Genomic DNA, 27,700 nt, shown 5'->3' with positions numbered 1-27,700 from the left:
TTAGCTGAACATGACAAAATAGTCACTCTTGAACTTTACATCATTATCTGATGTCAAACAATGAAGCAAATCCCAATAGTATATACAAAAAAAACCAGCTTTGCATTTTACAAGATTGTTTCCCATACTGATTAATCCAGGCAGCTAACTCATTGGTTTATGCAACTTTATTGAAGAAAAATAAATCAATTACTAGCAGAGCTATTAGTTGATCACTCATCCACTGACAACTTGCATCATTTACTCAGTGCTATATTTAACAGTGTTTTGGAAGATAGATTAACTAATAGCTCCAAGCCTCCTAACAATTTAAATGAAAATTACAAAATGTTTTGAGACCCTATTTTGGAATACAAAGGGTGTTTGAGTTCCAATTTCCATTCTCTGTAGAACAAGAACAGGTCATTCCTTTATTGACATGCATAAAATACATCACATTTTCTGTTCTGCCGATGCTATAAATTCAATACCAATTCTCCAACCACATCAGTTATGAGCATAAAGTATATCACGTAACCTCAAATCTCTAACAGTGGAAGGCTTAACAAGAATGGATGCTGCTAGAATAATGCTGCTTCCTTGCCGTGACAACCGAGCATCCATCTCCCCCCCTCAGCTGGCTTCTTCAGCAGTTAGAGCTGTGAGGAATGGTTTAGTCTCATAACCAAGTTAGAGTGAAGACATTGGCCACATAATACACATGCTCCCTTTTTTAAAAAAAATTCTGAATCTTGGGCAACTGTTCTCTTGTAACTACTTTACAGTTTCTAAAAGCAGTTATTGTCCAAAGCTGGAAGAGCTTAAGTCTTCTCAGATGAGCATGTGAATGAATGGAGGGAGGTAAACAAAAAATAAAATTAAAAAAGATGAGGTCTGATAGGGGAGCAGCCGGATAAGAAAATCAAAAAAGGAACAGTAATTTAAAGTTTATTCCAGCTATAATGCAGGTTATTCTGATTTTAAGGTAGCATCACATGGCATACTTCTGAGTCCATTCTCGAGATATTCTGTTGTACCTGTAAATGAAAAAATGTATTTTAAAAATAAAGTTAAGAGTATTTACCAACATTTTCCAGAGAAGAATCAGATCAGTATTTTACCTACACAATCATGACGTTTCTATTATAGCTATGACTGGAGAACAGCAAAGGGAGAGACACCTCTGGTTCTCAAAGCAGGATGGGAAATGAGACTAACTGCTCTGAAGGCAGGGCTTTTTAGAGTTTATCAGAGATGTCTGTCAGAATAGTATCTCATTCTGTACACCAACAAACTCCACCAAAAGTAAAATCAAACAGTTACTTTAAAATTATGTTGAAATCCTAGACTTTGTGAAGTTACTTGGCTCCGGCTGTTAAGAGAAAATGCCTTTGAGACTTAGAATTCTGAGTGAGACACTGGGAAGGGTTTATGTAACAAAGACCAGCAAGCCAGAGATGTAGCTCAGTGGTGCTGCGCCTGCCTAGCAAGCCTAAGATCTAAAAACAAAACAAGACAGACCAGCGATTTTCAAGAAGGGCTGGGTGTGATCAGAACCACATATTAACTTTCAGAAATTGCAGTGCAGTAGGTGCTAAGACCCACAGCAACCTGTTGGAGATTGCTAGCACTGTAACCAAGACATCTCTGCTTAGATTAACTCATGAGCCAGGTCATCACTGAGCAAGACCACTAATATTGATAAATACCATCCATTTCTCCCAAGATTCTTCCATGCCATTACTTACCAAGAAAAATAGTGATAACCTTAAGAAATGAATATACGGCAAAAAGACACAGAACTTTTAGATTTAATTTAAACTTTTAAAAATACTGTTAGTTTTATTTCAAACCTAGAACTAAGTATGACTCAACTTTTTTCTAAACTTTACATTTCAAAGTTCTTTCTACTCAATTCATAGTTATGTCATTTAAAAATATCCTCTCCAGAAAGCCAGCACTTTAAAACAGAGGCTTTACATAGCAGAAAGCGAGCCACAAAATATAGCTGACACTAACACATGCTTGTCAGTAATGAACATTTAGTTTAGATGAGTAGGTTGAAGTATTTTTCCCTTCCAATACTACTACCTCTTGGCAAAATTTTAAAAATCCATCACATTCTATTATAGCAGTGGAACAAAGTTTCAAGTTAAAATGTAAACACCAAGATAGTTTGATAAAGACACTCTTAAATTGTCATCTTTGACTAGTGCTATGCTGCTTTGCCATGCAAGAATACTTCCGAGTAGTAGTGACTACTGGGCATTCTGTCATGCTCAGCAGATCAAGCTGTTACAAGCAGCTTTCAGAGACTGCCCAGTCTGTTATCTGTTAGTTAATGCAGTGCCTGAGAGCATGCGGCACCCCAGTGCTCGCAGCACCAAGAGCGAGCGGCACCACGGTCCTCTTACCCTACAACATAGCGTATTTGTCTGTCCACTCTCTCGCTAACCTATTGTACCTGATTGGACAACACACTTACATTAATCACAAGGTAAGGTGGTTACAATGCTTAAGTTGAACATGAAGGTAATTCAGGTATCTGAGAAATTTAGAGCCAAGTTTTTGTAATCATTAGTACTAGTATTTTTTGGAAAAATGTATTTGGGGTGAAGAAAAAAGTGCTTTCTCCCCTCCCAAATTTTATGAGCACAAAGTGACAAAGTTTTTATCACATTAGAAGAAAACGAACATGTTGTGGGGCTATTCAGTCACGTAAAAGTCATTTTAAAAAAAGCTTTCTACACTATTTTATCAGATAAGAATACAATCTCCCTGGCATTGGCATAACTTACAGCAGAATAGAAGCCTAACTCCAGTTAGGCTAAAAGTATTTTTATAGTACTTCCCTAAACAACTGTATACTTACTTGTCTCTGTCTGTTTTATAGATCCGTGCAATCTCTGGCACTAGGGGGTCATCTGGGTTTGGATCACATAGCAGTGAACAAATGGATAAAAGAACTGCAAGAAAACAAATGTGTTGTTACTCAGCATCACAGGGTTTGGGCGAGTAAGGGTCAAGAGAATTTAAAAATACATGTCAAGAACTTCAATACTCAAACGGATGTTGTTTATATTTTAATCTCAATCAAATATTTTATGAGATTTTGCTTCACAAAAGTCAAACTCTTGGTAAGTAAGGAGTGCTAAAAGAATACCTTTGTTGGCATCAAAATCAGTACTGACTACTACACAGGTAGTCAAATGCCACATTAGTTCGCTGGTAAGAGTAATACCCATGCCGGATGAAAAATCCATTCCTTGCTCTGCCCTTGGACAGGCTCCACAAAATGCTGTCCCCTGGAATCTGCAAGGTGGAGACCATATTCCCAAGAGTCCCAGTGAACCCAAACACTGCCGAGACCTCTTGAGCACTAAATGACCCCTCAAAGCTTTCGTTCTTGCTCTGATCTGCTCACACCGACTCAGGAGAGGCCAAGTGTCACAGGACATAGCTCAATCATCGTGGGTACCTGTGATGTGTCACTCACCACATAGGTGTTACAAAGACCTCAGCAACATTCACAGAAGCTGAACGTAATTTCAAATCCAAATGCACGTGCGAGGGATGCACATATAAAATTACAGAATAAAAGACCTGGCTACACAGTAACTCAGGAGAAAAGGCAAAAACTTCAGCTGTACCTGCAAGTTAGCAAAATACAACTGGCAAAAACCAAAGTACTTTAAAAACAAAACACTACAAACTCCCACCTGTATTTACAGAAACTTTTCAGTACTACAGTCCATCCAGGAATAGTAAAAACTTGCCACCTGGCACTTGGGTATGGGAGCACGATTTGGGGAAAAAAAAAAAAGAAATTAGAATTTTAAAAAAGTGATCTTGGAAGACTCATGGCAGTATTTACTCACTTTATTTTCTCCCTCAAAAGTGGTGGTAGTTAAAGCTTGAGAAATGTTACACAGTACCTTTGAAGTTCTAAGGCATAGCATGAACATATATTTTACTCTGCATTTACCAAACTCATAAATTATAAAACCTTTTGGTACGATTTTACATAAGCACTAAGCTCAAAACAAAATGCTTTATTGGGAAATGGGAAGACAATGTTCAAATGAGAAAGGGAAAAAGGAAGAGGGAGGGGGAAAGGAAAGGAGTGACAAGAAAAAAGGGAAAAATGGAAACAAACCTTTTGTAAATAGAGAGGGGAAGAGGAGACGAAGGGAGGGCAATGGGAAAAAAAGCAGCGGCAAGATCTATCATGTACAGGTACAAATTCTCTATGATGAACACTATCATGTCTACCTAAAATGTACCAATATAGGCTGGGGATTTAGCTTAGTGGCACTATGCCTGCCTACCAAGTGCAAGGGTTTTAAGTTCGATCCCCGGTACTGCCAAAAAACAAACAAACACTAAAAGGCAGACTTTTCCTTCCCAAGAAATAGCTGTGTGTGATTTTACTCATGGGGTAAAACTGAGAAAAGCCACCAGAATCACTCAAAATAAAGAAAGTGAAAAAATGATCCATCTGAGATAATGCTGCCAGGACAGGTCAACCTGGTACTCTACTGTGATAAAAGCAGGACATCAGAACCAACTTAGGGATCAAGTTTCTATAACTTTTGATGACATCCTCCTAACTAGAAATATATTTAAAAATAAACACGCTGGGTGTGATGGTACACACCTGTGATCCCAGCACTTAGGAGGCAGAGGCAGGAGGATTGCCGGAAGTTCAAGGTCACTGTGGACTACATAGTGAACTCACGACCAGCCTGAACTACAAAGCAAGACCCTGGCTCAAATAAACAGAAAAACCAGCATCAGAATTTCCCTAGAGTCAAAACTTCAAGATTTAAAAGTTCTATTAAACCCAGGTAAGCTATAATTATACCATTCTTGTTTTTTTAAAAAAAAAGATAAAATGAGATGTACAAGTAAGTTGTTTAGGACAAGAAAAATAGAGGTCCATAAAATAAATTTTGGTCTTATATGATGAAGGGAACTCATTAGGCAAACAATGCTCTCTTCACCCAGTCCTAATTTGAATTTCAACTTCAAGTTTCAACCAATATTGCTAGTAGGGTAAAAACAAATTTATGTATCATTTCTTCTTCCACTTCTTATCAAAATGCTGACACAGTAAATACAGATTCAAGGATGAAACTCCTTTATTGGGGGGGAGAATCAAAGCATCAAGACTACATTAAAAGTACTTTACCTTTAGAAATAGTTAAAGCAGGAGACCACTGTGATCTTAGGATATCGAGACAAATGCTGCCATTACTGTTAATATTTGGATGATAAATTCTTGTTGTAAATGCAACCTAAAATAAATTTTTAAAAAACCTTTTAAGTATTTTATCCAAATAAAAACAAAGCACCCTAAATTTGATCAGAAGATGTTTAAAGAAAAGTTTAAAATACAAGTTATCAGGGCCGGGGATTTAGCTCAGTAGTTCCGGCACCTGCCACACCAAGCACAAGGTCCTGAGTTCGATCCCTAGTACCAAAAACATAAATAAATGAAATAAAAGTTATCACTTAAAATACAAAAATTATCAAAACGGGTCTTTACATTTATTCTGTGCTCTTTCCCCCAATCATTTTCAATTAAAATGGAAAGTACTGCTGGGACAAAAATTTCATTACTAATAATATTGTGGAAAGTTCTGAAGGTTAACTTTTGTGCTATAATACAAGTATCAAAGGGTAATCTGAAGGGTACTTAATAACACTTATTAAAATGTACATAAGGTCCTGAGCTAGGCGCACATAATCCCAGCACTTGGTAGGCTGAGACAGGAGGACTGGTGAGTTTGAGGCCAGCTTGGGCTACATAGTGAGTTCAAGTCCAGCCTGAACTACATATAACAAGAGTCTATCTCAAAAAAAGGGAAAAGGAAAAAAAAAAAGGTCTTAGAATCAAAATTTATAAATCTTATTTAAAATGTACTAGGTTATACAGTAAAGTTTGCATTTCCACTGTGCACAAAACCAAAATTTGAGTATTACAAAACTATTTCAGGCTGGGAATTTAGTTCAGCAGCACAGCACCTGCCTGACAAGCGTAAGGTCCTGAGTTCCATCTCCGGTACAAAAAAAACCAAACAAAACCTACTTCATTCAATGGCATGTCACACAGCACCTTCAACATGACTGTTACAGTGAAGTATCACAGTGTTTTATATATACTATCTTGTGGTCATTCACAGGCTGAATTTACTTTATTGATTATAAAAGGTCAAGGACCATATGCTTTCAGTACCTATAAACTAGCCACCTCAGAACATTTGGGAACTCTTGAAGCTGAACATCTGATGGCTACTATTACAACAATTCCAATCTGTGTTACTGACAAATGGAAAAAGGTTTCCACAGGGCATATTTGAGCCTTGCAACACTAAGGACAAGCAAATCTCCCCCACTTATAAACTTCAAGCCGATATCTAACTCTTTACAGGCTAGTTGTGTGTGCATATCTACATATAGATATATTTCAGCTTCAATTATTCTTCTTCAGTACATAACACAGTCTTACACAGAACCCTAATTTTGCAGAATGTGTTGTTCCTCTGAAACAGTGCAAATTCTGTACTAACAGATTGTGAAAGAAAACACTTGCCTTAGGTGGTTTGAAGGGGTAGTCTGTAGGAAAATGAATTGTCAAAAAGAATACACCACCTTGATATGGGCTGTCATTCTGTGAAGAGAAAAATATTCTTAACCTTAATATTTAAAGAAAACTCATTGGTAAGTAAACATTTCCATTTTCTAAGTATTTCTCTAATAATGAGTCAAAAATTACCTGCTTGCACTCTAATGAACTCTTATTCATTCGGTTCATCTTGGTGGAAAAACGTCATAACTATAACAAACCCTAACTTATTAGCTTCAATTTTATAAATTTACCTAAGGTTAGAAAAAATTATCCAGAAACCAAAAGTACACTTAGCAATAGTTTGCCTAGTATTATTTCTCAGTCACACTGTAATTTTAAAAGAAAGTTTTTACATGTGTAGAATATTTCTTTTTAATGAAAGCCAGATGTACACAAATGGCTTTGCAACTCAATGGGTCATTCACCCACTACTGTGTAGTATAAACCAAATTTAAAATTCTTAATACTTACAGGTCCCATAATTGTGGCTTGCCAATGGAACACTACAAAAAGAAAACAAAATAAAACATTCTCACTATCATCTCAAGACACACAAAGCTCCTTTCAAGTTAGCCATAGAAATCAATTTAGAAAGTTACTTACTGTCATCCCCAACTGGGCCTGCAGAACATTGTGCTGGAGGGTCACGGGCCAAATCACTAAGTTCCTATACCAAGACAAAAAACAATGGGTCATGTAACATAATGTAAGGAAACAAGCAAATACAGTCAAATGAGCAGGGCATGGTGCTGCATGCCTGAAATCCCAACACTTGGTAGACTGAGGTGAGAGAACCCAAAGTTCAAGCAAGGCCTACCTGGAATATATAACAAGATCGTGTTTCAAAAAGTCAAAACAAAAACAAAAACACACAAATCACTTGAGTAGAAGGCAAGGGGTAGTGGAGGTGAAAATGATCCAAAGCATGTGAAGTGCATACCAGAATGAAACCTCTCCATCTGTATGGCCAACACGCTCACATGCACACATGCAAAGATGTGAGGCAGAGAAATCCCAATTTCCTGGTACTATGGCCCAGCACCTTGACAAGGTCCCAGGCCCCCAGAAGGACTTGCTGACAACCGCACACTGACAGTACCTCACCTTTGGAGGCAAGCTAGACTGTGCACATCCACTTGAGTCACTGGACTGACTCAGTCAGCTGATTCACTCAGTAATCTGAGTGACTGAACCAGTGAGCAGAGTCATTAATTTGCAATGAGAAATATTCCTTTCCAACAGCCAGTACCCTCATGCCTATAGTTCAGAACACCTTCTCAGGAAAAGCAAATTAGTAAGCAAGAGTCTGACACATGTACAGAACTAAACAGAGACCACTGGATGTGGGAGCTTGAGTCCTATCTGAGCTAAGCACATTCCATACATTGCTTTGCTTGGCCCTCATTCCTTCAGCAAATACTGACTGAATGCTGGCCACATACATGCCAAACATTGTCCTCACTGAATGTAGCATCAGCATCAAACACAATCTAAGCCATCATTAGATAGGAAACAATAGCATATCTGTGACTGTATTTTTTTTTGGTACCAGGGACCAAATTCCAGTCCTTGTGGTTGCAAGGCAGGCAGCAGAACCACTGAGCTAAATCTCTGGCCTGTGACTGTATGTTTTTAAAAATTAGTCAACTAAGGGCCGGTGATTTAGCTCAGTGATTCCCCTGCCTGCCTTGCAGGCGCAAGGCCCCAAGTTCAATCCCTGGTACCAAAAAAAAAAATTAGTCTACTACTTCCATTTACTTTTATGTCATTCTTTAATGGACATACAATCATGACTCTCAAACAATACGTTCCATTAAGAAAGACAAAACCTAAGCAACCCTATGTCCAGTCACTGGAACAAAGTAGGCAGCATTGGCCCATGGACATATACCCAGCAATCCGCACTCAGGGTTCAATGACACTAACGAAATTCTGATGGACAAAGCTGATGCTCTCAATATGAGAGCTTGGAAAAGGCACAGCGCAGTGCAGTACCTACCTACTGACCTTTCGGACCACCTCTGGGGCCCTCTTCTGTCTTCAAACTTTTGCTCTTCCTGAACCACACTTATACCAATTCATCCATGGATTCCATTTTCCACATTAAAAACCTCTCATAGGACTAGGTACCCTTTTGTATCCAATCTTACTATTACAAATTAACTTTTTCTTTAACTCAACACTAATTTTTAACTGTTTTCAAAATTCTAACTTTGAAAGAACTTATTTTCAAGACAAAAATAATGTGCTCAGCAAAACATGAAATTTCCACAATTCCATATGAACTAATTATCCCCATACACCTATATGTACAAAAAGATGGTAATCTAGCATGAAGATACTTGGCTCCTTAGACTTTCTTTTTATTTTAAATTTAATATGGTACAGCTCTATCTTACAAAAGACATAACCAATGCCTCATCATCAAAAATAAAAAGCACATGTCTGTAATCCCAGCTACTCTGGAGCCTCTTGCAGAAGAATCACAAACACAAGACCACCCTGGGCAAGTTAGTGAGATTCTATCTCAAAATAAAATTTAGGAATGTCTGGGAGTGCTCAGTGGTGGAACACATGCTGAATGCCTGCCCAGTGTGTGTGAGGCCCTGGGTTCCATATCCAGTACCAAAACCACAAAAGACCAAAATGGCAAACCAAACTAATGCTAATGCACTGCTCCATTGAACATTTTCAAACAACAAGTTAAATTCTTTTTTTAAAAGTACACTGAAGTCCAGGAATCACTTTTTAAATTCCTTTTGTCTAAACATGGAAATAACAATCAAGGATATGTGGGGGAACAACAAAACCCTCCAAAAGTCTCAATGTTGTCATGTACAAAAAGACAAATGCTAGAAAAAGGAATGAATGGTGGGTGGGGCTGTGCTGTGTGTCAACCCCAGAATGGCCAGGGTGCCATGCAAGTGTCTGCTACCAAGATACACACCCTAGTAAAAGGAGTGTCTTCCTGAAAGGAGGCCTAGAGTCTGTGATCTTTCTGCCTCGGTTTCCAGAGCAGTTTGAATTACAGGCTTACACTACTAGGCCTCAATGGGCTAATTTCAAAGGATACAATAAAGAATGATGTGGCCAATACCAACAACTTACCACAATTATCAATGCATTTCTAACCCTGAAACATTAATCTCATTCTTTTACTCTAATCCCACAATGTGTTCACTGTTAAGGACAGAAATACAACCGCATGGAAATAATTTTCTTTAGTTACTGGTATGATCTTTGCTTCTCATTGCAAAGTCAAAGATATGAAGTGCAGAATAGTCAGTAAAAACTCCCCTTCCCTAGAGAGTCCAAAGAATGAAAAGCTCAATTTAAATTCCAGAATAACCACATTTTGGAAAAATGTATGATTTCTAGCTGGTATATAACTACCACAGAAGAGTGACAAACTATCCAGGTTACCTACAAATACTTTTACTAACTAGAAATCCAGGCTCTTTTCAGTTTCTTTATACCACTGCATAAATAGTTCAGTCAGCCATTTACTTATCCAAACCCCATGTATTTGATATGTTAAAAAATAAGAGACTCCTAAGCCCTCAGTTATAGAGCTTTTATTAAAAATTAAAAGTATAGCTTTAAAATTTATTGATGCTCATGACAGGGCCGTAATTCATATGTCTCACTGTCAAGTGGCTCCGATTTGAATCGACTGTTCTCACCAGCTTGAACCACTGGTGGTACATGCATGACTGTACCACTGTGCGGCTTATACCACTTATTAGGATCTTGGATTACAATAATGCAAATAAAGGCACTGTTTAGCAGAGGAGATATCATCATACAGTTCCTTAAGGAAAACATTAAAATAGTCTAAAAAATTGGGAGACAGCTAATTTGTGGTACACCATTTATAAATGCTATTTACTATACATATGAGCAATGAGGTACGTATAAGATTTCCATGTTAAAATTTAGAGAATTATGGATAAACTATTCATGAATATAAATTTCTCTTAACCTGATGAAGTAAATTTGATTATTGTAATAGTTTTAATTGGCATGAATAGTGTTAATGTTTATATTTGGGCAATAATTACCTAAATTTAATTATGTATGAACCACCTGTGGTTCAAGCCAGTGGGAAGGTGTTAAGTGAAGGACTATATATATATATATACACACACACATATATATATACACACACACACACATATATGTACATATATATATATAAATATAAATATAAAAAACAAACCGATTCTAGGGAACTTAAGAGCATTTCCTAAGTGACCACTGGAGCCTGTCCTTCTGGTTTTTCAGTAAGGTAGGGTTAGCCAGCATGGACCCAGTGGACCTGCACTTTCTATGCTTGCAATCTCTGCCTTGCCCTCATCTAGTAATATGCACAGGAGTAAACCAAGCCCTAATTTGATTGAAAGGGAAAGATGAGCAAGGTAAACACTGACAATGACAATACAGACCCGGTGGCCCTGGGTGAAGCTAAGTTATGACACTGCTGTTTTGGTTATCTGACAGGCCCCTACTGAGAGCGGTATGACAGTCACAGCTAAATGGGAAGAAAAAGGGGATAAGCAGTACTGCCTCAGGAGCCAAGCTCTGGCATGGTACAACTATTTCATTACTCAGGAACACTGCAATTCTATTGCCCCTCCCGGTTGTGCAGTGCTGGGGACTGAATCTGGGGTCTTCACATTGAGCTACATCCTCACCCTATCTTATTTTTCAGACAAGATCTCCCTAATTTAAGACAGGATCTCCGGAATTTCCAACCTTCCTGCCTCAGCCTCCCAGAATGCAGGGATTACAGTCAAGTACCAACCACGCTTGGCTTCTGTATTCTTTTTAATCCCAAGTTTTTTTGTCATTATATGAAAAAAATAAGATAACTGGTATATCAAATACATCAGGGAACAAAAATGTTACAAAATTTAATGCCAATTTTATACCAGATTCAGATGCTTCAAGTAGATGATCTGATTCTTTTCATTCACTACATGGAACCAAAATGAAATTTTTAAAAGACCCCTGTATTCTACACAAAACATCTTATTGTGAATCTATTATAAAACCAAATTTGACAATGAAGATAAAGGAAACACACTGTTGTAAATACTTTTTGAAAAGAAATTTTAAGCCAGGCATGGTGGTGGTGCATACTTGTAATACCAGCTAATAAAAAAAAGGCTGAGGTAGGAGGATCACAGGTTTGACCCAGCCATGGCAACTTAAAGGCACCCTGTTTCAAAATAAATTTTTTTTTGGAACCAGGAATCAAACTCAGGACCTTGCACTTGCGAGGCAGGTGCCAGAACCACTGAGCTAAATCCCGGACCCTCCCTCAAAATAAAAAATTTTTAAGGGGCAGGGTAGCTCAGTAGCACTTGCTTTACTAGTATTGCATCAAAAAATAATCACAAGTTGGACCAGGGATTTAGCTCAGTGATGCCACATAAAGTAACAAAGCTTCATTCTGGTACTAATTTGGGGGGAGATAAATTGTTACATTTTGTTTATATTTTGTTTAAAAATCTACTGGAATCTTTAAAATAGGCATTCAACAGAGTGGCATGGAATAAATTCGGCTTTTTAAGCGTTTAGCAAATTGGAGTAATTTACACAGCCTGAAAATGATTATATTGGATGCATCTATCTCTACAAAACCCAGGAACTGAATAAATGGTTTAAGACCAGATAATATGCAAATGTAACAGATTTATGTCAATTTATGGGAAAGCTATTTTAATTGGGCAAGTCTGTATTCTGCACCTCTATATTAGAGAGGGTTTACAATGTTGAAATATTCAAACTTAGAGAAACATTAAAAATACTATTTTGTAAAAAAAATTTCTAGAGAGAAACAATCTGAACATGTAAGTGAAAACCTCGGGTGAAAGATGACATTCCAAATTTTAAAAAACTGAGCTGGGCAAGGTGGCCTGCACACCTTTAATTCCAACACTCTGGCTGAGGCAAAAGAATCACCAAATTCAAGGTTAGGCTGAGCAACCTAAGTGAGACCCTGGCTCAAAGTTTAAAAATATAACAAGGTCTGGGAATTCGAGGTCACAAGAATCATAACCTTAAGAAGATGCAAGATTAGATCAGCCCCTTCATGGCTATGTAGGTAAATACACCCTCACATGTTCAACTGAAGAATGGGAGAAAACTCATTCAAATAGTTTTAAAATTCTGATCAGCACCTCATTTTTGACAAAGGAGCCAACCACCCTCACTGGAGGAAAGATAGCCTATTTAATAAATGGTGGTGGAAAAACTGGACTTCAACCTGCCAGAGATTAAAACTAGACCCATATCTATCACCATACACTAAACTAAGGCTGAGGTGGATTAAAGATCTAAATGTTAAGACAGAAACACTAAACTTGCTGGAAGATAAGTTAGGTAGAACTCTTGAAGATATTGGCATAGGAAAAGACTTTATGAACAAAACCTCAATAGCACGGGAACTAGCAGAAATAATCAACAACTGGGATCTCATCTTATTAAAAAGCTTCTGCACTGCAAGAGAAATCACCAACAGAGCTAACAGACAACCTACAACGTGGGAAAAAAATTTTAGCAGCTGTACCTCAAAGGACTACTATCTAGAATATATAAAGAACTGAAAAAAATCGGACTCCCCAAATTCAAAGACCCAATTCAAAAATGGGCATCTGAAATGAACAGACATTTCTTAGACAAAGTAAAAGCAGCAAATAAACATGAAAAAATGTTCAACATCACTGGTCATTCGAGAGATACAGATGAAAACAACAGAGAGTCCACCTCACCTCAGAAAGAATGGCTGCTATCAAGAAATCAACCAATAACAAATGCTGGCAGGGGTGTGGGGAGAAAGGAACCCTTCTCCATTGCTGGTGGGAGTGCAGGCTGGTGCAACCACTGTGGAAATCAGTATGGAGATACCTCAAAGAACTAGGACTAGAGGTCCCATTTGACCCAGCTAGGTATCTTCTCCAAAGAATTAAAAGAATCATACCACAGAAATATATGTGCACCCATGTTCATAGAAGCACAGTTTCTAATAGCTAAAGCTTGGCAACAGCCCAAGTGTCCATCAACTGGAAACTGGATAAAGAAGATGTGGTGTTTTTTTTTAATAAAATGGAGTACTACTCAGCCATAATGAACGAGAAAGTAGAGTCATTTATACTTAAATGGATGCATATCGAGGCCATACTCTTAAGTGAAATAAATATGACACATATGTGTAAATACCAAATAGTTTCTCTAGTGTGAGAAACTGAAAGTGTAAATAAGGGTTAAAATGATTAAAATGAGTAAGTGATAATCTGAAATAGGAAGAAAAGTCCAAAGGGGTAGGGGTGATGGGAGGGGAAGGAGAAAGGAAAGAAGGGAGAGAAAAAATTATGAGAAAAAAAAATCTGATCAGCAGAATTATTGAAATTCATCTAAGAGCTTAAAACTTTCTGAAAAGAAAAGTAGGTTTTGCTTAAAAAATTTCTTACATACTAGATAAATAGAAACCAAATCATGTTGGTGCTCAAAATGTTCTAGATTCTGGAGCAATTTGCTTCTGAAAAATATTTTGGCAATTTGAACTGATCTGGCTCTATGTTGAGCAAATGACTTTCACAGGCTAGACCAATTTTCATAGCAATCATGTGCCAATTCCATGATTACCCAAGTTATTTATTATAATGGCAAATGGGGCTGAGGATTTAGCTCAGTGGTTTGGCTGCCTGCTGTGCAAGCGGCAAGGACCCAAGTTCGATCCCCAGTACTCCCCCCTCCCCCCAAAAATATGGCAAATCTATCTGAACACCATCTAGCTACACACTTTATTGCAGGTAAGAATTAAGCAGTCTAGTAACAGAATTTTCCCATGTTCAAACTTACATGGGGGTTGGGAGGAAATACAAAAAAAATTAAGATGTGTTATGTACATATATCAACTCCTGGTAATGAATCTATTAAGTACTGCAAATATGTATTAAAATAAAAATTTAGGGTCGGAGATTTAGCTCAGTGTCACCGTGCCTGCCCAGCAAGCACAATGTCCTGAGTTTGATTCCTAGCATCAAAAAACTTTTTAAAAAAATAAAAATTTAAAGCATTAAACTGACTTGAATAATAACACTTACATAAGCTCTATTTCACTGATCAACAAAATTAGAAACAAAAATTTATGTAGTCTAATTTCCCCTTCTAAAGAGGGGGAAAAAATGTCTATTTGAAAGTGAAAAAGTTTTCTCCAAACTACATTTTCCCTTTTCATAAAATAAGATGAAGATCTGACTTTTCAAACATGCTATTCTATTCCAAATGTATTGTACATACGCAAAGCAAATACTCTAAGACAGCATTATAGAGACACAAATATGCCCTCCCTCCCCAATGCAGTCTTGGTCTGGAATCTCTTTTAACTGAGATCCACTATTTCTTAGGCTTATTTCCTTATCTCTAAAATAAAAATGTCTATTTTGTACAACGTTTTGAGAAACAGAACGAGACGGAAAACACTCTAGCATACTATCTGGCACATGATGTGCTAGGTACTTAACTAGCAGACCAGCTATACAAAGCCCATGCTGGAGTCAAGGTTTTCTGGGTAAGGGTCTCAGTCCATTTGTTTATGAAACAGGAGCAAATAACCCTAGCTCAATTAAATCTTTGGGTTATGTGATAATCTTTATGCTTAGCAGTCTAAAATGTCTGGTAAGCATTTAAATTCAAATACTATTAAAATTTTATTTACAAAAAGTTGACAACTATATTCAAGCTTCCTATATTGTTCTACCCCTAATTATTTAATAAACACATTAATAAAAAATGTGCTCAAATGTCTGAGGAATATTTACTATTTAAATAAAAATTTGATGCTGAAATTGTTTCATTATAAATACTAAATGTCACAAGACTACAGATGATGTAGAACATACCTTTTCCAAGTTATGCATCTGAATCGTGAACACAAGGAAATTATAATGAAATTTTTCCTGCACACTAATCTTTATGAATAAGCCTTTAAATACTAGCATAGATCACTTCTTTAAAAGCAAAACTTCAAGGAGTTAAAGTAGAATGTCAGCTCTTCATTCCCATCATTTCAGAACTCGTTTCTCTCATTTTTTTTAGATGGGGGTATCACTTTATTGCCCAGGATGGTTTAAACTCAAGATCTTCCTGCTGAAGCATTCCAGATAGTTGAGATTACAGGCATGAGCCACTGGACCCCACAATTACTAAGGTCTAAGTGCCTTCCAAAGTCTGTGACTAAGATGCCTCCAAAGTGGTAACAAATACCTAGAATCAGGCCAATAAACTTTTACACTAAAATCTACTTTAAATTCAATACAGAAAAGTGACTTACATAAAATATTTTAAAAATCAAAGCCTTTTAAAGAAAAAAAAGCAGCACTTAGTTTTCACATTTCTGTGCCCAGAGCAAGCCAACATACAGATATTTTAGCAAGGGAAGTGTGAGAAACAGCAGGGCACTGCAGATGTTACTCTCTGTAACAAGACACTCTCTACTCTGTGGGACTGCTTTTGCCTTTGCTCTAATATGTGATGGTGGTCCGGGGTGACTCAGTTATCACTAACCCATGTAGTCAGACATGCAACCCACACAAATTTGTTCCTTCAGCCTCAGTGATCAGCCTAAAGGGCTGGAAAGTAACCTAAGCCTAGACTTGGCCTCAACCCTGCCCAAGATTTTCTAAATCAAAGCTAGAAAGGACATCTTTTTTAAAAATCAGGAGCTATAGGGCCAGGGATTTAGTTTCTGCCACCTGCCCCACAAGCGCAAGGACCCAACTTCAAGCCCCAGTACCAAAAAAATAAAATAATTTAAAATAAATAAATAAATAAAATCAGGAGCTATAACAATAAACTACTGGCAGCATGTGCTCTGCAGTTACATGGTGAAGCTGAAAGCCAGAGTCCACACTGGGCAAGTGGCACAAGAGCTGACTGGCAGAGGTATGGATGCAAAATTCTCATCCTTGAAGGTGCGGGGACTGGTTCCTTAGCCTGTTAACTACCCTAGTTTCCTTCTACGAAAGTACTACCTGGCAACTTTTACCAAGTACATAGATTTTTATCTGACTTAAACAATGTAATGCTTGACTCTAGCTGGAAAAGTGGAAATACAAATGAAGCAAAATCTCTAAATTAGTAAGAGCAAGAAGTCATTTGTCTCATGTAATAGCTTAACTTTCCATCTTCACCAGAAACTACAGGTTAATGCTATTTCTAATGAAAAGTACAATGTTAAGTTGTTAGCTTAAATCTCACAGCCAAATTATTTATTCATATAACCACAGTCTCTGGTGCCAACCACGATAGGTCTGAAAATACCAACATAAATAAAATATGAACATCTCTCCAAAGGCTTCAGCTAACAGCTAGTAGGCACAACAGGCAGGCACGCACCCCCCCGCATCTATGAATTTGCAAAAGGTATTCAAACACTTTATGAATCCTGAAAAGGTAACCACTAACTTCGCCTGGGTTTAAAACACAGCCATTTGAGTTGAGACTTGGAGAATTAGTAGGCATCTGCCAAAGAAAAAGGAAGAGAAGCATCAAGTATAAACCAGGGGTTTGTACAAAGTCGGGGTGAAAGAACACAGGTTGTAAAAAGTGCTTCAAGTACTGTAGTGGTATATCACAGACAGAGATACAGTAGGGGAGTGGCTAGAAAAGCAGATCAGAGTGTGAGCTTTTAGGACTATCCTGAAAGGCAACAGGAAGCCACTGATATTTCTGATGTACTGACAGTACTTGTACAGAAGTGTCCTGTACTGTCAGAAATGATTCTTCAACTTGTAAGTATATTCCAAAAACACATACACATCAGCTTGGTCCAAAAATTAACAGTTTTCCTACACCTCTTTCACATTTTAAGTAATGTGACAGAAGGCGTGGGGGTGTGGCTCAGTGGCAGAATGCTTGCCTAACACGCATGAGGCATCCTGGGCTTGACTCCCAGCACCGGAGGGCTGGGTAGGGGTGAGGGTGGGGAATGGGACAGAAATAAAGGTCTCAAGTCCTCCTCAGGTTGCCTTCTCCCTCCTCAAAGCAAACAGATTATCCCAATTCTTTTCTTTGATCATTTCCGCATTATTACAGTACATACTGCTTAAGAACATACAGCATTATTTCACACATTTTTAAATCTTATTTTTTTTGGTACCAGGAATCGAACTTGGGTCCTTGCGCTTGTGAAGCAGGGAGTGGAACCACTGAGCTAAATCCCCGGCCCCCACATTTTAAAATCTTAATACAAACCCATTTAAGCACCACTTAAGTATCATTCAGAATGGTGGTTCTTAACATTATTTGTAACAAGAACTGCTAAGAACTTTGTGAACTCCTGACCCCTCTAACGCCCCAAAATACATACGCCTGCACAAAATTTAGCTTGTAGGGTATGCCAGACCTCCCTGACCTGGTACCTGCCTGAGTCCCCCTCTACAGAGGACAGACTGAGTATGGACTGTATGAGGAAGCAACAGTAATAAGGCTCGCAAGAGAATGTGAACTGTGTTCATGGGTACGATGAAATCACCCTCACCAACACCTTGCAGACACATATTAGAGCCCCCTAGAGAGGGGAGGAATGATGAGAAGCTAAAGAATGGAACACCCCTGGTTCTGGGACAGGCAGCAGAACAAAGTAACACATACGACTTGAAAACAGGACTAAGAATGAATTCAAAAGGCTTGTTTTTCCAGGTGGTGTCCATGCATCAAAGATGTATTTCACAGCAAAGAACTTAATACAATATTTGGCAAATTGGAGGAAAAAAACTTCAGCCACACCAACTCAAGTCTGTCAATGAACAAACACTCCAGACTGAACAAGATATGGATCAGGATCAGCTCTCCACAACTACCCAGGGCCAGCCTGCCTCTCACTGTACCTAGTGTGGGTAGGGTTACCCAGCTTTCAGGTCAATGCCAGCTGAGAAACAGTCTTCTGCTCCACTGTAGGAAGAAACTATCTGCTAGACTGCAGATCAATTTCCAATGAAGCACCTACTCTAAGAATTTTCAAAAGTACTTTGCCTAGGATTCTTTTTATCTTATAAATGACTCCAAACCCTACAAATTTCACAGACTCAGGGACAAAAACAACTTATAAAATTTGAAGAACTGAAATTGCCAGCTCATTGCTTTCAGGAAACAGAACAGTAGATGAGAGAGAACAGGTTCACATATGGCAGCTGTTAAATTTTCATCCTCTACAGACAACTCCTCCCAAGTGAGCCCTGGAACAGGAAAATACTGTAGTAGGTGGGGAGACTGACACACTGGAGGAGCTGTGAAGGACTCCAGTTCACCTGAAGGACCAAAGACCAAAACATGCAATCAGGGCACTATGCGACATTTCTTTTGCACAAATATTCTTTTAAGACCACCTTCCTCTGACCTGCTTCTCCTGAAACTTTCTGCACACCTGGATAATGTGAGAATCCAACCCTTCTTCCACTGGGAAAATGGTCTTTCTCTTTAAAAACCTGAAAAAGGGGTAAGATCAAAAGAAGGCAAGGAGACCACACTTCGCCTTTCTCTAACTTAGGTAACTGAAGTCCTCAAGCTCTCATGTGGTTTAGCTCACCCTCTTGGGCTAAAATACTACAAAGGAATTTGGGACTTAACATTTCACACACCTGAATCGTCTACTTATGTCCTAAACACCCAGAGGGCAGCACGCCAAAACCAGACTGGACTCAGGGAATTTGTTTGCCAAGTAAACCCCTCTAAGTCAGCCAGGAGATACAGCTTACGCCAGTGAGTATTCTCATCTAAATGTATAAACAGTAATGGGTTTGACTGTCCCACTTTTTATTCTGAAAACACTTTTTTAAGATTCCTAAGGTTGGCCAGGGATTTAGCTCAGTGGTTCCGGCACCTGCCTCGAAAGCGCAAGCACCCAAGTTTAATCCTTGGTACCAAAAAAAAAAGATTCCTAAGATTTATAAACAGTTTAGAGGAAAATCTTTGCTTTATATGATGATACAGGATCTTTGATAGCTGACTGCTGGAAGTGAAATATAAAAGGCTGAGAGATACAAACCTAAAAAGCCTAAAATATATCAGGTTTTTGCTCCTGTAATTCCCTATCTCCCTCATTCAATGATAGGTGGTACTACACCAGTGATGTGACCAACCAGACTACAAGAACAGCAGGCCGATGTATTGAAAACATTAAAGGTCTGATGTTGGGAAAAAAAAAAAAAAAAGAAATGGCTTCTGCCTTCAAAGAGCTTAGTAATTAGAAAAATGACAATTTGTGAACCATAAACCTGTAAAGCAACCAAGTTAAACAAACCTCTAGTAAAATTTAATTCCCCTAGTAAGAATTACTGCAGCATTCTATAAACTTTGCACAACACATACTACTTGTATAGCAGAGCAACAAAACCAAAAAGGTAGTATTTATCAAAATATTTCCACTATCCACCCTATTAAAATGTAACTCTAGGGCTGGAGATGTAGCTCCACAGCACAGCACCTCCCTGGCAGGCACAAGGTCTTCAGTTTGACTCCCAGCATCAAAAAAAAAAAAAAGTAACTCCATAAACACACTAGTTTATCACGACATACTGTAGTTTATCAAATTAAAACACTTCCCCCAAAGGCTCGTCAAAAGTGAATCCAGGGTGGGCTAGGGATTTAGCTCAGTGGTTCCGGCTCCTGCCTTGTAAGCGCAAGGTCCCGAGTTCAATCCCCCGTACCAAAAAAAAAAAAAAAAAAAAAAAAGTGAATTCAGGAGCCTGGGGATTTAGCTCAGTGGTTCTACCGCCTGCCTTGCAAGCCCTAGGTCCCGAGTTCAATCCCCGTACCAAAAGAAAGAAAAAACCTGAATTCAGGTACTGTGTATGGCCAAGTCCATGGACTCCACCTCTAGCCATTATCACCAGGTTTCTGCAAACACTGACGCCCCATCTCTGTCATCCATCTTGCATTTCATCACAAAAACAGAATGAGGTAGTACAAATTTCCTATCAGCACTTATGCCTATCAGCACTTTCTCCACTAACTGCTGAAAGCTAATTTCTTGTACTTTACCTACAAACCCATTTCTTTCACAGCTAAATTTGACTTGACTTAAAGTATCTGTGACTGTGGAGGAGTACTAGAAAGTCCTTACCATAAACCTACACCAAGCAACAAGGGGCACATCATGGGACAACAGAGTGCCTTTTTAAAGAACTTTTGAGTTGGCCAGGTTAGCCTTCATCTCACCACCTGCCTCATCTTAGTGCCCAAGTGCTAGGTTACATTCAAGTTTCTTTAATCTTAAGGACAAGTAGCTTCTGAACACTGTCTTATTACATCACCGACAAGGCACTAACTTCCTGTTTACCTCTAATTATAGGTGAGACAAGTAAGCTTGTTCATTAGATATTAACAATGGCTTGAATGAATAACAATAATTTTCTTGATTACTCTTGAAGGTAAGTCATTTAAAATCATTCAAATTAGGCAGTGGTGTGTATTTATACTCCCCTTGAGGATCAGAGGCTTTATCTGAAATGGGCTAAGACATAAAGCCCAAACTTAGGTTCTAAACTATGATCCATGTAAACAAAAGGCATTTCATAAATACGAAAAATAAAAACTTAAAAGCAGTCCAATAGCAGAAAATATCCAATTATGCTGGGTGTGGTGGTGCATGCCTGTAATTTCAGCTACTTGGGAGGCTAAGGCAGGAGGATTGAAAATTCCAGGCCAACCTGAGTAACTTTAAGACTCAAAATAAGAAGGGCTGGAGATGTAGTCCAGTGGTAGTCTACTTGCCTGGCACATGCAAGGCCCTGAGTTCAATTCCCACTACCACAGAAGAAAGAGGGAGGGAAGAAAACTTAATTATACATAAGCCATGAAATTATAAAGGTAGGATAATGTGAATAAGCACTCCATTCAGGAACAAGTAACCAAGAAATAGTGGATCACAACCAAGAGATCTCAGGATAAGTAGGACAAATTCAGCTACAAAAATCTGGTTGAAGCTCTCTAAATGACACAAAGCAAGATTAAGATGAAAGTATAGGGCCGGGGATTTAGCTCAGTGGTGCCGCCACCTGAGCTCAAGGTCCCAATTTCAATCCCCGGTAACAAAATAAATAAAAATACTACCCAGGCAGGGTGCTGCTCACCTGTAATCCAAGCTACTGGAGAGAGAAGAATTACGAGGATAGCCTGGTCAAATTTAGGGAGAACCGTCTTAAAATTACACTTAAGGGCTGGGGATTTAGCTTAGTAGTTCCGGCGCCTGCCTCGAAAGCTGAAGGTCCCAAGTTCAATCCCCAGTACCAAAAACAAACAAAAAAAACAACTACATTTAAAGGGGGGAGGTAGGGGGTGTAAGGGGGCTAAGAATTTAGCTCAGTGGCGCCACACCTGCCTCATCAAGTGCAAGGTCCTCAGTTCAATCCCCAGTACTGAAAGAAAAAAAAAGGAAAAGAAAAAAAGGGACTAAGGATGTAGCTCAGCTCCCAGGTTCAATCCAACGCCACAATAAAATATTACTGAACTTTCCCTCTCCTCTTTGCAAGTAAGAAGGCCAAGGATACAGTTTTGAGAATAAATCTTATCTAGTAAGGTAAACTGGCTAGTAAAATGTTAAATGCTTCCATCAAGTACAATTATAAAAAAGTCTAGTTTTGCTAATTTCCAACACTGGTTTTGGCATGTAGTCCAAAAATGTCCTTTAGATAAACCTATCTTTAGTAATAGATAAACCTGCATTATCAATATTCCCCTTAATTTCTTCTAAGTCTTCAAGAACTTAGGGCAGGGGATTTAGCTCAGTGGTTTCGCCGCCTGCTGTGCAAGTGCAAGGACCCGAGTTTGATCCCCGGTACCAAAAAAAAAAAAAAGAGTATACCCTGGGCAACAAGCACCCAAACCTAGGAATTAACACACAGAGTTGGATAGAACAATGTGAGTAGGAAGTGTAGCCAACATTGTATCTGTCAATAACAAAAAGTGGAATTAACACAGCAGATGAGCATGAGAGGAAAAGTTAGTGTCACAGCCAGTCCTTCTGCACATACTAAGATCATTATATGATCTATGGTCCCCAAATACACAACTATCCTACATATTAAGTTGGCTAGCTATAAGTATTATCATTAAAAGAAACACACCCAAGATGTAAGCTAGCTAGCCTATAGACAGGTTGGGAATAAGAAGTGTATTTTATTTTGTTCACTCTAAGAGACATCTACCACTGAATAGGCACACAATTAATTTCTGGCCCTTACGGAAATATTCACTCCTTCCAAAACATTTATATTAGCTCACTAATTAGCTATACCTTAAAAATAAAGCTGTATTCCAGTTACTTAAATAGAAGCTAGAAGAGAAATTTTAGGTAATAAATACTAGGATCACATTTACTATAAAATAGAAATTGAAAGGGTCCAGAGCTTGACCTCTTTGAGATATACTATGTGATTTGAATCTCAGCCACTTCCTGTTAAGACAAGTTAACGTAACCTCTCTGCATTACTTCAACCCTAAAATGCAGTCATCTCTCACATGGTTGTCTTAAAGACTGCATACTCACAGGGCTCAGAAAATATGTGGTATACAGTCAAGGCTTTATGTCTTACTTATTGTAATATATGTAAAAGAAAAATCTTTTAAAGTTGGTTCTGTAGTTGAGAGAATATACTCTAGAACCAGATGGCCTGGGTTCTAATCCCACCTGTCACACAAACCTGGATGTTAGTTTTTCTTCCCCTTAACCACTCTGCTCTAGTTTCTGATTTCAAAGTGTAGACCACTGTACTACTTCCTACATTTGTTAGATCAAATTAGTTAATATAAGTTATTGTTCGAAATAGTTGTAATACACTGAAAACCTGAGTTAAACCCCAACCCCATGGCCTTTCACTGAGGGATCCCCAGCCCATTTTTATTTTTTAAACAGGCTGTCTCACTAAATTGCCCAGGCCAAGACTCAACCTTGTGATCCTGCCAAGTGCTGGGATTACAGGAACGTGCCACCAAGCCTGGCCCAAGTTATTTTCAGGCTTGGTTCAGGTCATATTTTAACGTGAAAAAAGCGCTGTATTCAAACCTTCCCCAAACCTATATACTACAGTCACTTAGTTTAATGGAAGTGATAAAATGATCTATGGCACCCAACATCAATCAATTTGTAATTTTATTTTTTTGATTTCTGTTGTCCAACAGCCCTATCTGGGATTATACTACAGGTGGTCCAGAGGAGAGCTACAGTAAAAAACAAGTTACCTGACCTAAGAAACAGTCAAAAGATGTAAGTTGAAGAAAAATTCATAAGCCTTTGTCAAATCGATTACTAAAGATTAACAGTATCTCAATAATAAGCATTTTAATAAAATATGAGAACACAGACGTCTTTTTTAGGGGTTTCACATAAGCATAAATGCAAAACAAATAACTAACAACAACAAAAAATCAACATCCATAGCTACTCTAATCCTTATTTTTAGAGGTAACTTAAAGCATTCCCCTTCAAAGCTGTTTCCGATTAAAAGTGACGTGTGTGGTAATGGAGACAGAACCCAGGGCCTTGTACATGCTTAAGCAAATGATCATCCACTGAGCTACAACTCCAGGTCTTAATTTCTAACTTTTGAGACAAGGTCTCCCAAAGTTGCGTAGGCTGACTTGGAAATGGGTTATACTGTATTTTTTAAAAGCTTGCTCACGTGATCCTGATAGTAACAGCTGAAAAAAAAAAAAATCAAACCACATATGCATGCTTAAATTTTTTTACGGGTTGAATCAACAATATACCAAATAAATACTGGTTTTTCCATTTTGTAAAGTCTTTAAATCTCAGTATTATTTAATTCTGTAAAGTATTTAGCACAGCAACAACCTGGAATCAATGAAGACTAGACTACCAAAATTCTTAAAAAAAAAAAGTTTCTGAGAATTACACTGTGATCTTAAAGCAGCAATAACTATTACAAATGCCATGTGCCAGAAGCCTGTTCAAAACCACACATTACCACATTCAATCTGTACAATTACTAGGAGTGTAACATGTCTTCACTGCTATCCTCTCAGTGTCTACCAGCACACAACTATTTATTGTTCATATGTAACAAATACCTATCTCACAGAAACCCAAAAATAAGCTTGCTCAGAGAGCTAGAACTCTATAACCAAAACGTTTCTGCTTAAAGTTCACTCTTAATCATTGCCATATTGCCTCTCTAGAGCTTCTAAATCATTAAAATGGTGTCACAGCAGCGGCTATCACCTGTAAAAGAAAAACAATCAATGAGACCTTTCTTCAAAGTGTTTTCTGTTCTATATGCATAAAAAGCAAAAGATCTGAGACTATTTTACACTGCAATCGCCTGAACTAAGTTCCCACGGGTAAAAGGTTCTGATATATACTGAAATAGATGTCTCTGTATTAGGCAAGCTATGTTCAATGTGACACTCAAAGTGGTCACAGAAAAGTTATCACTTAGAAATCTTTTACTTTTAAGCTTTCAACTCTAGTGAGTTCTTCCTCCTCTCCTTTGCTAGCATCTCAAAAATAGACTCAAGTTAATACTTTCATAAAGCCACAATGACAGTACAATTATGATCTAAAAGAATTCAATACTTCAGCATCTAATATGAATTAAAATGTAAACATTTATCCTTCATAAAACACCAGTTTTTCCACTTAAACTCCAAAACCACACTTATTAAACAACTCCAAGTTAAGCAGTATCAGGTCTGTTTCAATAAAGCCAATTCCTTCCACATATATCTTTTAAAAAGTATCCTCAAAGTTTCTAACTTATGTCTCCCAATTTCCCGTAAGGCTGAATTTGTTCCCTGACTTTTTTTTCAAGTTAACTGTAAATACTCCACCCTCCTCGATTGTGCAAGAACCAAATACACCACAAATACACAAGACACAGAAAAAGCAAAGACTCTGAGAGTTTGAATTCTGGTGGAGTCTTGGGCAGAGGGTCCCCAAGCAGTGCTCGAAGCGGGATATAAAAGTTACCCCTCGACAAAGAATAGACCCTACACTATTAGAAACGAAGACGCCGGAAAGGGCCTGAGCCGGCGACAGCCGGCGCCATCTTAAGATGCGGGACAGAAGTTGGAGCAGAACAGAGCCTGAACCGGGCGGGGACCCTCGCCGCCGGCGGGGCAGCGCTGGTCCCCGGGCACAGGTGCGCGGCGGGAGCCCTGCTCGGAGCGGCGCGGCCTGGATCCCTGCCGGCCCCCAGCGCTCGGATGGCCCCGGGTGGCAGGCCGCGCACCCTGCAGCCTGGGCTCCGGGGACCCCACCCGCCCCCGGCCACCTGGCCCGAGCCCTCCCGCCGCGCGCCCGCTGGGCCCTACCTTGTTAATCCGCTTCAGCGCCATGGTCCGTGCTGTCCCGGCCCTCGGTGTCCGCGTGTGCTCGGTCCCGCCGCGTCTGGATGGTCCTCGGCTTCCAGCGGCTCAGACACAGCCCTTCGCGAGAACGGACAGAGTAGTCAGCGCTCGCCCGGGGCCCAGCGGCGGCCGGGAGTCGAGGAGTGCGCTGATGGGGTGCGGGGCCGGGATGGGGAGCAGGCCGGGGCCCTGGGGGGAGGGGAGGGGAGGGGAGGGGAGGGCCCGGGAGGGGGGCGCCGGGCGGCGTCACAGGGCCGGGGTGGGCGGGAGAGCGAGGCGGCCACCAGGCAGTGGCCGCTTTCGGTTTCCGCCCAGAGAGAACGCGGCAGGGGCTCGCGGGCCCGTCCCGCACCCGGCCCTCCGAGGGCACGCGCCCGGCCGAGCGGGCACCGTGGCCCGGCCTCCCCGCCGCCCCGCGGGCCTCCCGCGCCCACGCACAGAGGCCGGGGCTCCTCGCCTGGCCTCGCCTCGGCCTCCTCCCGCGCGGCTCCGGCGCCTCCCCGGCCGACGGGGCTCCGCGCGACACCGCCACAAGATGTCCGCCGGACGGAACTACGCCGCGCGCCGCCCGCCGCCCGCCGCCCCCCGCGCCTGCCTCTTCACCGCGCGGATCCGTCCGCCAACGCCGCGGCGCGAGGGAGCGCAGCTCGGCGGCCCAGTCCCTGGCCGGCTCGGCCCGCGCACCGCCGCCTCCCGCTCGGAACAGCACCTTCGACTACGCCGACCGGAGGTCGCGCCGGGCGGGCGGGGGCCGGGGGCGGGTCATGGGCCGAGGGGGGGCGGCGGCGGAAGCCCGGACTCAGAGAAGCATCGAGAACCGGAAGGAGACCCCGGGAGGAAGGGCTTGGAAGCGGCAGCTGCGCGGAGGCGCCCCACGCCCCTCCCAGCGGCGTCCCCCAGTTTCCTCACTTGGTACGGAGGAGGCGAATCTCGCGAGAAACGCGCGGCAGCCTGACCGGAGCTGGAGCTCTGCAATGACTTAAGGGCAGTTTTGTGCGCTCTTCCTGGGGGAGCCCCGCCCCCGGGCCCGCGAACTCTCGCGAGACGCGCCGGGACGCTGACCGGAAGTGGGTGGGGCCACGGCTGGGAAGCCCCGCCCCTCGAGGCGTGCGCTGGTGGGCTGGAAGGAAAGTGGAGTTCCGCGCAAGCCGACGCCTTGGGGAATGTGCAGGTGGGCGGGGCCGCGGCCTGATGACGGTTACCTGTGGTCCAGGTAGATCCTCGAGGGCAGGTGAACGGTATTTATCCCACTCCAGGCCCGCCCCTGGCGGCTGCAGACGCCCCTCGCCAGGGGAGCGGCGGATCCGCAGAGCGCACCCACGTGGCAGGGCCGGGCGCGAGCGGGACCCAGGAGATCGCGTTCCCGCGCAGCTGTGGGCGATCAGAGCTGGGGGCCGCAGGCCGACGCCTTAGAAAACCTTCTCTCGCGTGTCCAGTCTTCGGCCTGAGTAGCTAGATTCCGAGAAATCGGATAGGGTTTGGGGTCAGCGAAACTCAGAACGTGGTGGAACCGGGATGGCGGCATTGATAAGGGTAGGATGCAGCGTGTCCTAACTACTGAGGAGTTTCTAAAACTCGCCAAAGTCGAAGTCTTTAAGGATTATATGGAAAATAAACTTGTTTTTAAAATATGCTTCATTTAGAAAACAAAGTATTACCTAATAAAGTCTTAGGTAGGGCCGGGGATTTAGCTCAGTGGTTTCGCCGCCTGCTGCA

At 40.5% G+C, this 27,700-nt stretch overlaps 1 protein-coding gene across 6 annotated transcripts; it reads right to left on the bottom strand.

Annotated features, from left to right (window-relative positions):
- Positions 1-149: 149 nt before the first annotated feature.
- Positions 150-27,070, bottom strand: Ube2d3 (ubiquitin conjugating enzyme E2 D3). Of its 6 annotated transcripts, none has more exons than XM_004866263.4 (8): positions 26,894-27,070; positions 25,949-26,062; positions 7,214-7,277; positions 7,082-7,113; positions 6,575-6,652; positions 5,171-5,276; positions 2,852-2,945; positions 150-1,016 (listed from the first exon to the last, which is right to left on the bottom strand). In XM_004866263.4, the coding sequence occupies exons 2-8, from the start codon at positions 25,970-25,972 to the stop codon at positions 971-973; spliced, it is 444 nt and encodes a 147-aa protein (XP_004866320.1). In that variant the 5' UTR covers positions 25,973-26,062; positions 26,894-27,070; the 3' UTR covers positions 150-970. The 6 variants fall into 6 exon arrangements, with proteins under 6 accessions (XP_004866320.1, XP_004866323.1, XP_021101054.1 ...); XM_004866266.4 differs by lacking the exon at positions 26,894-27,070 and adding an exon at positions 26,694-26,830; XM_021245395.2 differs by lacking the exon at positions 26,894-27,070 and adding an exon at positions 26,580-26,717.
- Between the last annotated feature and the right edge of the window lie 630 nt (positions 27,071-27,700).

Source organism: Heterocephalus glaber, unplaced genomic scaffold (assembly GCF_053883595.1).
Source record: "Heterocephalus glaber isolate CG9 unplaced genomic scaffold, H.glaber_assembly_v1.0 deba00001688, whole genome shotgun sequence".
In the NCBI taxonomy this organism is placed as follows: Eukaryota; Metazoa; Chordata; class Mammalia; order Rodentia; family Bathyergidae; genus Heterocephalus; species Heterocephalus glaber.
The sequence above is the reverse complement of the archived record's forward strand: the minus strand, read 5'-3'. Positions and strand labels throughout refer to the sequence as shown.